The sequence below is a fragment of the Hoplias malabaricus genome, chromosome 11 (genome assembly GCF_029633855.1).
Source record: "Hoplias malabaricus isolate fHopMal1 chromosome 11, fHopMal1.hap1, whole genome shotgun sequence".
Taxonomy (NCBI): Eukaryota; Metazoa; Chordata; class Actinopteri; order Characiformes; family Erythrinidae; genus Hoplias; species Hoplias malabaricus.
This window is the reverse complement of record NC_089810.1, coordinates 23,472,060-23,484,286: the sequence shown is the minus strand read 5'-3', so window position 1 is coordinate 23,484,286 and position 12,227 is coordinate 23,472,060. Positions and strand designations below refer to the sequence as shown.

At 46.1% G+C, this 12,227-nt stretch overlaps 1 protein-coding gene across 3 annotated transcripts in view; it reads left to right on the top strand.

Annotated features, from left to right (window-relative positions):
* The window catches only part of znf423 (zinc finger protein 423), a 205,940-nt gene that overhangs the window by 57,478 nt on the left and 136,235 nt on the right, over positions 1 to 12,227 (top strand). For all 3 annotated transcript variants that reach the window (XM_066685676.1, XM_066685675.1, XM_066685674.1), the window contains one exon: positions 4,296 to 4,496. In XM_066685676.1, the coding sequence (XP_066541773.1) occupies positions 4,296 to 4,496 (201 nt within the window). The remainder of the gene's footprint in view (positions 1 to 4,295; positions 4,497 to 12,227) is intronic.

Below are 12,227 nucleotides of genomic sequence, written 5' to 3'. Positions count from 1 at the left end.
GCCCTGCAGTCTAAATGGAGTGTGTTGTGGAGACCCCCTCTGGAGACCACCTCCCCCTCCAGAGAGGAGGAATGCTTACTGGAGAGGATGGGGGGATGATGGCAGGCAGGAAAATGGAGGTGAGAGAGAGAGAGAGAGAGAGAGAGAGAGAGAGAGAGAGACGGATGAAGAGACAGAGTGGGCGAGCGAGTGTAGCACTTTCCGAGCGCGTGTACGGTTTGGAGCGATGTGCGATGTGCCAGCAGCTTTTATATTCCGCCTGCCTTCCTACGGCGCCGAGCGGCACGAGCCAGCCTTGTTCCGAACCAAAAAAAAGGAGAAGATGGAGGGAGGAGAGAGGTAGAGAGAGGGCCGGAGTGAGGTCCCGTCTGGCTCCTCCCTTGTTGCCATGGTAGCAGGTTGTGCTGGCATGTGCCTCGGTTGGCAGTGCCCATACCTCTGGCATGGCGGTACCTGGGGGAACGATGGTGTGTGTGTGTGTGTGTGTGTGTGTGAGAGAGAGATTGAATAAGGCGAGGGAGGGAGGGAGGGAGTGAGTGAGTGAGTGTGTGTGTGTGTGTGTGTGTGTGTAGTACTGACACTATCCATTTTCACTGAGATTAGAACCTTTCATGGATGAAATAGTGCAGTTAATGCACCTTTATACGTGTATGTGTGTGTGTAACAGCAGCCCCCAAGTACTATCAGTGTAGTGTCAGTTAGGGGCCTTTCTCCTCCCTGTCCAGAAGGCACTCTCACCACTGGACAGATGGCCATTCCGCCTCCCCCCTTCCAGAACCTCCCAAACGCTCCCACCTTCACCCCCCACCTCTTTGGGACGAAGGGGAGAGAAACTAGAGCACCTCAGCACCCCCTCACTCAAAACCCCCTCTCTTAGACCGCCACCCCTCTTTCACCCCCTGCCCGTTCCTCGGCCACCCGCAGCCTGCGCTGGGCTACAGCCCAAAGCAAGTCCCAGGCTGTACTCTGGCCTCCAGCCCTGCGCTCCAGGCCCCATTAGCCATTAGCGCTGCTAGCGTAGCCGGGCCGGGCCAAATTAGAGCTGCTGATCAGAGTGCGGCGAGCGGAGGAATGGCCACCTCCTGCTTCCCTCTGATTGCACAAGTCCAGGATGATTAGACAGGATGTTAAGCCCGGGGGAGCTGCTGAGCTGAGCTGAACCCCCTCCCTCTATCCCTCCCTCACTCCCTTCGCTCCTCTTTTCTCCTCTGCTTTCACATTCCCTTCTTTTGCTCTGTTTTCTCTACGTCTTTCTAGCTCCTTTCCAGTCTAGTCTTTAGGCCTACCGCACTACTTTCCCTTGTCTTACACTTTCTTCTCTTCTTTCTCACTCTTTCAAACACACATTCTTTTATTCTGCATTCTTTAGCTTCTTCTTTCTCTTTCTCTCTGCTCCACTGTCATCTTCACACATTCGCTTTATTTGCCTGACAATTACATTTGTACGGTCAAAGCAATAAACATCGTATAAACATTCAGCACAGGATACAATGATACAATGATACTATGATACTATGATACTATGATGTGTGCTTAAAATAAGAAATAAGTCCAGCTCTGGGTGACTGTCTGTGAGGAGTTTGGTGTGTTCTCCCTGTGTCCGCGTGGGTTTCCTCCAGGTGACTGTCTGTGAGGAGTGTGGTGTGTTCTCCCTGTTTCTGCATGGGTTTCTTCTGGGTGACTGTCTGTGAGGAGTTTGGTGTGTTCTCCCTGTGTCTGCGTGGGTTTCCTCCAGGTGCTCCGGTTTCCTCCAATGGTCCAAAAACGCATGTTAGTGGATGGATTGGCGAATCAAAATTGTCTGTGTGAATGTCGGTATGTGTCGCCATGCGAAGGACTATCGCCCTCTTCATGGTGTGTTCCTGCCTTGTGCCCAATGATTCCAGGGTAGGTTCTGGACCCACCTGGACCCTGAACTGGATTACTTGTTTACATATACAACAGTGCAGAATGGTGTGTGTGTGGAGTCTTGTATCTTGGTCAATAGTGACAGAATTTCATAACATTTAAAGTATTATTGGTAATAAACCAGGCCAAATTCTTCCATCCATCCATTATCTGTAACCGCTTATCCAATTTAGGGTCGCAGGGGGTCCAGAGCCTACCTGGAATCATCGGGCGCAAGGCGGGAATACACCCTGGAGGGGACGCCAGTCCTTCACAGGGCAACACAGACACACACACATTCACTTTCGAGTCGCCAATCCACCTGCAACGTGTGTTTTTGGACTGTGGGAGGAAACCGGAGCACCCGGAGGAAACCCACGCGGACACGGGGAGAACACACCAACTCCTCACAGACAGTCACCCGGAGCGGGAATCGAACCCACAACCTCCAGGCCCCTGGAGCTGTGTGACTGCGACACTACCTGCTGCGCCACCGTGCCGCCCTGGCCAAATTCTTAAAAAACGGAAAAAAAAAATTAAATGGAAAGAAAATGAGAAAATATTTCTATGTAAATAAAAGTAATGACACTAGTAATTTACAGTGTATGATTAGATGTATCAGGGGCATTCGTAGACTGCTCTTATTAATGCACTTATTTATGGCAGAAACAATATAAATCTCCTCAGTTTGGTGCCATTTGCCAAAACAGCATCCACATTCCTCTAAATACACGTTTCACTGATGTGTGACAGAACTCTGTTACTAACCATCTGCAGATCCTAATTTAATGTAACACTGTCTGGAATTTAGTTGTTCATAACTTTAAAATGAACCTCAGAAGTTGCGTTGTGTGGTGAGACATGCTCTTATTATTATTTTCTGCGTGCAGGGGACGTCAGACTGTTTGAGTTAGTGGTGTATTATATATTTTTGGTAGATTATACTGATATAAGTGGCTATAACCAAAATATATTGCTGTTAATATATGTTCATTACTCTGTCCAAATTCGAACTAAACTGGCTCTGACTGAAAGCGTTAGCTGCTCAAGCATTTGGAAATGTGTTGGGGCATTATGGGAAACGTAGTGCACCTGGTGAGTGGCTACATCATTACTCACTGTCCCTCAGGTTGCCAAATATTTTGCAGAAGTGAGTTTCCCTTCACCAAGAATTTTAAATGTAGCAGTTTTTGTTATATGTTCAAAATTTGGAACAATGTTTTTATTATGTTAATAAAATTGGTTTAATTAAATCTTTCACATTGGACCTCGTCGCTCTCATATTGATCACATCGTCTTTGGGCAGCCAGGACTTGTACCTGCCTTCTACCTGTCTCTATGCCCAGGCTGTGCCCGATGAGCCAGTACTTGTTTAGATCCATCTCTGCTGTGGATCACTGATGTTGTAGAGAATCCTTGCCACTCTGTTTACACTCTGTTTAGTGTAGTACTGTAGTTTGAGGTATAGTGTGGGTCCCAATGTTCCAGGTACATGTTTCTGCTCTGTTTGATTCCCTTCTCTTTTTGACGTTCTCCTCCCTGTGCCTCGCTGTCCCCACTCTCTGTCCTCCAGTCCTTCATTCGGTGGTCTCTGTGGCATCATCTTTAGTCCTTTCGTCGTGCTTCTCTTATTTTACTCATCTCCTTTCTTCTTCTCCATTTGCTTGTTCTTATCGGCCACTCCTGATCCTTCTTAATTTTCCCTCCCTCTCTCTCTCTCTCTCTCTCTCTCTCCCTCTCTCTCTCATATTCACTCTCTCTGCGGTCTCCTGTGCAGTCTTTTCAGAGTGCAGCGTTTAATGTGATAATAAGGTGTGAAAATGGAGCCACAATGGCGGGAGGAGGATTGCGCTGGCGGATTTCAGCGCCACAAGCGAGTGTGTGGCACGAGGGCCTGACTAGAGCCTCGAAGCTCTGCCGGCCACACTGGACCACTGACTCACACACTCGCACTGTCCACCTGCTCTTCTAATAAAGTGTATTGTAAAGTTTGTAGTTACTTTAAAAAAACTGTTAATATACAGTAACTCACTATACAGCATTTTACACTCATTGCACTCTATTTATACAGCACTGAAGAAGTGTCACTGGTGTCTTAAGTCATGGTTGAAGACCCAGTTCACTGACCCACATTTAGATTCACTCTATAGCTCCAGGCCAAAAACAAATTATTGATCCATGTATCTTGTTACATTTGACTTTTCTGGAATCTTACATTTTTTGTGTTGATATTGAGGAATTAGAAAGTGTAATACACTGTAGTGTAGGGTGTAGTGTACTGTAAAGTGTAGTGTACTGTGGGAAAAGGTGACTGATGTCTTGCGAACAATCTATTTATGCTTAATCACAAGGTACGTTGTGCTGAAACAGTTCTCTGCTGTTGTCTGTGTGTGTGTGTGTGTGTGTAGACGCAGCCGTGCCGGAGCGTGACTCTGAGGGGAAGGATAGGGCTGGGGGTGAAGATGGCGAGCAAAGCGTGACAAGTCATGACGAGCGAGCGGGCGAGGAGGATCTGGACGATGAGTCGATCTTCACCTGCGACAACTGCCAACAGGACTTCGAGTGCCTGGCAGACCTGACGGAACACCGCACCCACCACTGCCCTGCAGGTACGCCCCACCGCTGTGTGTGTGCCCTTCGAGTCCCGGGCACAGTCACATTCTCAGTCCAGACCCTGCCTTTCACAGACACAGCCGACCGACGTGGCTCATATAGAAACCGCAGATCAGAGAACAGAATTTTTTATGTAATCATGCAATTATTTATTTTTTGTTAATGACAATATCATGTTAGAACAACATGCAACAAAAATAACTGTCTGGAATTCCATCATTGTACAATTCAGTCGATGTTCGTAGGTTTGGAATTGTACATTGTAGAGTCATGGACTGAGGTTTTCTCTTAATTAAATAATGTCTACATCTTAAACATAGCCACATTTATTTAGACATTAAATTGTCATCAATAAGAAGTGAATGCACATTCTGTACGTAATGTTGAGAAGTCCGATAATGTACTTTATCCCTTAGATTCTTCTTTTTCTTTTCTCACACCTCTGTGCATCTACCTCCGTGCCAGGAATGATTTTAAACCAAAGCCTTCGAACAATTGAGCACTTCGAGTGAACTCAGTGAATCAAGAGTCATATTCTGATAATTCTCCACTGTGGCGCATTCACACCAATCCACTCTGACCAACGGGATGTTCACACAACTCTACACAGGGCACTTCTTTATGTAGATGTCTATGGAGCAGCACGACTGAAGCATGCGCACAATGCACTTTAATCTTGAACCATGCCATTTAAGTTGAAACACTGTCAAATATTGCCCTCAGTGTTGTGAAAAAACACAAAGCCTCATCCTCCCCTGAACAGTCCAAACCAAGAAAACCCACTCTCTGTTCATCTAACGTTTAAGAAAAGCTAGTTTTGGCTGCGTTAGAACGCTCAAAACAAAGATTACCGCAATCTGAAAGTGTAAAATCGAGAGGTTCAGTTCCCAAAATGTTCTTTATGCCATTCTCTGTCCAAAGACTTGCTTTTTTTGCAACACTGCAACTCGTATTTAAAGGGTGTCATGTGAACACTGCCTAGATCTTCGATATATAATGTAATTTTGCAGACGTATAAATTAGGGAGTAAAGTCAGTCTCTTCACGGTCAGTTTGCGTACCTCAGTGTGGATATCCTACAGTAATAAGAGAGTGTGGGTCTCTGACATCTTTCAGTGCACGAGCTGCCATGTTGCTCCTAGGCCATTAGAGTCAGGGAACATAGCGGTGTCTTGTGTGTGTGTGTCTTTGTGTGTGTGCTCGACCCGGTGTCTCAGTCTGTCTGCTATTCCAGCCTGAGTCTTATCTCTACCCAACATTTGTGTCAACATGTCAGTGTAGAGTTGGTAGCGGCTTCTCCACCGGAGCACCGTGTGTGTGTGTGTGTGTGTGTTTGTGAGCCTGTGTGGACGGCCTGCTCTGGGCTGCTCTGGAGTCAGTGGTGTCCCACAGGAGAGTGGTGTTTTAAAGCTAACACGCTGTACACGCACACAATGCCCGTTATTACAATCGTGGTAATTAATGAAACGCTGAAAGCGGCCCTGCAGGGGCATCTGCTTCCTCGCAGATTAATCAAGGGCCTCTCCTTAACGAGAAGAAACGGTGCATGGTGGGGGAGAGAGAGAGAGTGAGAGAGGAAGGGGGAGAGAGAGGGAGAACAGTTTGAAGCCCTACAGTAGTCTATTTGTATGTGTAAGGGCATGTAAGTGTGTGGAAGGGGGTGAAAAAAACACAGTTCATATTTTTCTTTCTTTTGTATGAAATATTCAATCAGGCTTTGATTGAAGAGGCTTTTAGTCATGGACATGACGTGAAAGCGGTCGTGGGGCGCGATAGCGACAGCCCTCGCAAAGCCTGCAAATGGCAGGGACGTGTTTCTGGGGGGACACAATATGGCGTGACACATAGGCCTCTCTCTCTCGCTCTCTGTTTCTCTGTGTGTCTCTCTCCTGCACTCCCCTCCCCGTTTTGGCTGTCTGGTGGCGGTGTAATGAAATCAAGGCCCGGGATATGAGATGCGCTCGCTGCTCCCCAGCCGTCAGACAGCTACGTGTTGCTTAGCGGAGGGGAAAAAAGAAAGAGAGAAATGAAATGAATTGATAAAACACAGCGTCCCAGGGGGCGGAGTGCTGGAGATTGCGGAATAATCCAGGGCTGCGGCTGGGGGATCGCATCTCTGCCTGCACCGTCCTTTCCTCCCTACAGTCTGGCTCTCTCTCTCTCATTCTCACACACTCATACACTCTCACAAACACACAAGATTCAGGCTTTATTATTATTATTGAAAAGAACGGTAAATTAAAAAACACTCACTGGCGAATCCTTTTAAGTTGTCTGCGTACCACTGGGAGACACTCTAGCAGGGGAAAAGAGCTGCATGCTGAAGTGCGACTGCATCAGATAGGGCACAAACACACACCATTTTCTCTCTCTCTCTCTCTGTCTGTCTCTCTGTCTGTCTGTCTGTGTGTGTGTGTGAATGCCATGTTGTGGCGAATGCCTGGCTCCCTTGGCACATCACAGGGCCTGGCCAATAACACTATACCAACAGAAGGCTTATAAACTCCACTCTATCAATTTAGCATTATTATTGTGAGCACATGGCACGCAGGGTGGTAATATGGTCCAAAGCAAACTCAGCCTTGTCACAAAATGCAATAAAACCCCATTCCTCTAACAGTATTACACCCACTATAGGATTAAACCTGAAATCCCATAATGTGGGGGACATGTGTCCGTGTGTGAGAGCAGCAACATGCCGACCTCTCGTTTAGGCTTTAGTAATCCCTGCCCACACCCTCACACATCCGTCCCCTTCTTTTGCCCCCCACTCAATACCAGCTTTTCCGTCTTCTTTTTTTTCTCCTCCCATATGACTCCTGTGACTTCTCTCAGTCACTGCGCGACACAGTTTTCGTAACCGTTTGCACTCCCTCTGCCCTGAGCTTTAACCTCCCACTTAGTGCTCACTTACAGCTCTTCCGCATTTTGTGTGTGTGTGTGTGTGTTTGTTGGTGCGTTCAGTAGTGTGCAAAAAACCAAGACCATCCTCTTTGTGTTCATTTCTAGGACATGTTATTAAGGTTATTTATGATGATAAGGACGTTTCAGACCTGAAGGAAATTCAGACATGATTCTGTCCATCGTTCCAGTGTGAGAAGAGAGCTCAGCACTGTGGGTCCTAAAGGTAGTGTAGATGTGGCTGAGAAATCGACCCAAAAATATTCAACTCAAACTAAGCAGTGGCCAGTGTTGTCTGAACCATAGACTGACCACCACAGAGACCAGACTATATCATCGTCAAATGGGATTACTTGGGTTGTGAGAAGGCTACAAAAGGTTGGCCTACTAATTTCAGGGGGAAAGAAAATAAAATGAGTGCTGTCAAAATAAACTCATTATTAAATGCATTTAGGCAGGAACACACCCTGGAGTGCGCCAGTCCATCGCAGGGAGACACACACCCACACATTCACACCTATGGACATTTATAAGTAGCCAATCCACATATCAATGTGTTTTTGGACTGTGGGAGGAAACCAGAGCACCTGGAGGAAACCCACACGGACACAGGGAGAACACACCAGACAGTGTATGACTGTGACTCTACCTGCTACACCACTGTGGTGACCCATGCTATTAAATTATTTACCAAATTTGTCCACAATGTCGTCTTTTTGCAGAACTTTGTGACGTTTTAGCACTTTTATTTAGTGATGTTTAATGTATGATGAAGCATCGCTTCAGAAAGTAGATTATATTCTATTTATACTGAAATATGTATTAAATATCATAATTAACTCTCACTCTTCTCCTTCCTCTTCCTCATCTCTCGCTCATACACACACACACACACACACACACAGCTTCCGAACTGTATTGTTAATTTTGTTCATTAAAATTTGCGTCCCATGCTAAATCTCTCTGAAACTTGGACCACACATGTATCTATCTCCCAAAAATACAAAGAAGCACGAGCATTTTGATTTTATTGTTGGAAAAGTTTTTTAATTCACAGACATTAATATAAATGTAATAAAACCGTGTTGATCTTACATTGATGTTTATTGTACATTTAAATATCTATTAATTAAAGCTTCAGTCTGCGCCCAAAGATTCAGGGTGGGCTCAGGGCCGTCCTCAAAACAGATGATGATGAAGATGATGTAGAAAAAAATGATGAATGAAATTAAAAAAAAAAAAATAAAAAGAAATTTGGATTGGAAGTAAAATAATAATAATAACTATAAAAAAAGCTGGTCTCTGAATTTTGCACAGTACTGAGGTGGACTGTGTTTGAGCTGAGGGTTGTATGTGATGGTGTGAATGTGTGTGATGGAAGATGATGGATAGGGTTGGCCGAATGTTGTCTATTTGTGTATTTTATATCTGCTGGCATGTCTTGAGGGTGTGTGTGTGTGTGTGTGTATGTGTGTGTGTGTGTGTGTGTGTGTGTAGGTTTACATTTGGATCTTTCCCTTATTATATTTATGTCCAGTGTTCTGTGTACATGTATGTGTGTGTGTGTGTGTGTGTGTGTGTGTGTGTGTATGTATTTATATAGGGGTGTCGGAGGTTTTTTTTAGTGTGGGTTTATGTGAGATACTTGCGTGGGTGGGTGTGATCCTGTGCGGTTGGGTGTGATATTGTGTGTGTGTGTGTGTGTGTGTGTGTGTGTGTGTGTGTGTGTGTGTGTGTGCGTGCGGGCCGAGTCTGGGGGGAGTCTCTACAGGAGGAGGAATCTGGAGCACTGGCTCCCTGAGGAGCGCTTGGAAAAAAACCTCAGATCAAATGGAGAACATTCACTGCTCCGCTCCGCTCCAATGCCCTGCGACCGGCCAAGGTTGGGCTATGGCTGTTAACAGCCTCTCTCTCTCTCTCTCTCTCTCTCTCTCCCCGCCCCCTTCAACCTCCCTTGTGGCCATGGGCAGCTGACCCTCCTCACCAAACACCCCCAGCCCCCTCCCTGCCTGCTGGCCAGGGCTCCAGCTCAGGCCCCTCTGACCCTCTGAGTGTGCAGGAGAGGAAGCCCAAGGTTAAATCTCCACAGCAGAGACCAGAGGCCTCTGTACAGCACCCACATCCTGTCGTGCAGCCCAGGGGTTTTCAAACTTTACATCAAGTGACCCATATTTTTAAAATGATATTTTTCCAAAGGTCTCCCAAGTGATTCAAACGTTTAAGGTCTTACCTTATAGTCCGTAGGTCACTGCCGCTGCGCAATGATGCCATGGCAACTGTCAAAAAGAGCATAATTAGCACTTAGCTTTACTTCTCTGTAGCATCTGTTAGATAAGGTAATACATTTGGGGAGTTTGTGCTCTACTCCAAGCATAACCAGCCATCTAACTATATCTAGGAATATATACATATAATATATCATATTTCTCCCCCTCTTTTCATCATTTCATCATGAGCAGGCATGCTAGCAGCCTCTTTGTGTGGTTAGCTTCAGTACTCGTCATAGGTGGTCTTAGCTCTGTCCTCTAGGCACAGTGTCCTAGTTAATTTAACAGTGTTATAGGAATATAAATAAACATATGTTTTGTTTGTTTGTTTTAAATATAACGGGCAATTTCTAATCAGCAGGCAGAATGGCCACTAGGGGGCCTGCTAGTGTTTATGGTGTTTTGTTACGGCAGCGAGATCTAGAGTAAACAGATGTATTCTAGATTTGAATCTCGAATGTTTTGATGTTCTGACGCTCCTCCTCCTCCAAGGGTCATGACCCGATGTTTGAAAACCAGTAGCGAAGCTGAAGTTGGTGTGTCATGGATGGGATATAAATAGCAGCTCAACCTCTTCTACCACTTACCCAAATTCATGCAGCAGGGCAGTGGGTAATCACAGGGCAGTGGGTAATCACAGGGCAGTGATGTGGCACAGTTTTTGTGTGTGTGTCTATGACTCTCTCTCTCATACACACACACACAAACACACACAGAAGTGACCACTGTGAGTCCTGTTCTGCAGCTGGGCTCTGATCATCTGTCCCTCATTGCCTGTAGATTCCTCAGCTGACCACTTTTATCCTTGACCTCCTCACCTTTACCAGTCCATTAACCATTAACTTTTGAAAGGAGGAAAGCGTGTACAAGCCCCTGAACTTTGGGGCAGCAATTCATTCATTGTCTGTAACTGCTTATCCAGTGTCTGGAGCCTACCCGGAATCATTGAGCACAAGGCAGGAACACACCCTTCACACACTCACACCTACGGACACTTTGGAGTCGCCAATCCACCTACCAACGTGTGTTTTTGGACTGTGGGAGGAAACCGGAGCACCTGGAGGAAACCCACACAAACACAGGGAGAACACCTCAAACTCTTCACAGACAGTCACCCGGGACTTGAACCCACAACCTCCAGGTCCCTGGAGCTGTGTGACTGCCACCGTGCTGCCCAGCTGAAATACAGAATATATTTTTATATTTAAAGCAGTATAATTCAACTGAGCAGCTTCATGTATTTTTTATTATTATTATTTTTTTTATTTAATAAGAAATATACATACACTCTGCAGTAATGCCTGCAGTACATTCCAAACCAGTTGATACAGGGCCAGTTTAAGACTAGAAATGTAATGTAGGTTAAACGCTCCAAGAACATCTTAAATAGGTGATGTAATGAAGTATAAACGCAGCATCCAGGAAAGGGCTAATCTTTTATGAGAAAGGATGGGCTGAGGTTGGCCCCTGTCCCAAAGAAATGCACTGATAGAGTTACACAGCTGAGAAATGGAGGACTGGCAAAAACCAAGGACACAGTGTCTTTGATGTGAAGCACTGACTAGCCCCCCCTTATGAAGCAGGCCTTGAGTGTGTGAGTGAATGAGAGAGGGAGTTACAAGTCAGATCTGATATATTTCTCAAATATTTCACATCTGAAAATCACTTGTGTAAACTGGAAAACTCATCATGTATATAAAATGATTCCTGTTTTTAGGAACATTTCACACCCTGTCTTATTTTGGAACTGGGTTCTGTGCCTGTGTGTGTGAGCACTTGTCACCATGTGAAATAAAGGTCACAACTAGAGAGAGAGAGAGAGAGAGAGAGAGAGACGAGTACAGGGAAAGAAATGAGAGAGAGAGATATAGAGGGGACGGTGTGTGTGGGTAGAGGAGAGAGCTGTCAGTCATGTGGGGGGCGGGCTCTCCTCCTGTCAGATACAAATAGGAGGCGAGGGCTAATTAACCCGCCTTCACAAGACTGAAGGGAACAGTGAAATCTCTTGAGAGAGAGAGAAAGAGAGAGAGAGGTGGGGGGGGGCAGTCAGCAGGAATAGCTCTCTTGCACACACCCACTCTCTCACTTTATACACATACAGACAGAGGGAGAGAGAGAGAGGGATGAAGAGGGAAAAAAGGTACTTTGCTGTGTGCTGAGACGTCATTCAGCACCACACATCACACACACTTTCACACATTGGTTAAGCAAATTTACCTCCGATGTACCAGATGATAAGATTTTTTGTCTTATCATTTTAAAACACATGCACACACACATTGTTATACCTCCATCATTGGAACATCACCCCACCTGTTACCCTCACCCAGTCCCTCGCACCTGTGGACACTCACGCACTCACCCAGTCCCTTGCACCTGTGGACACTCACGCACTCACCCAGTCCCTCACACCTGTGGACACTCACGCACTCATCCAATCCCTCGCACCTGTGGACACTCACGCACTCACCCAGTCCCTTGCACCTGTGGACACTCACGCACTCATCCAATCCCTCGCACCTGTGGACACTCACGCACTCACCCAGTCCCTCGCACCTGT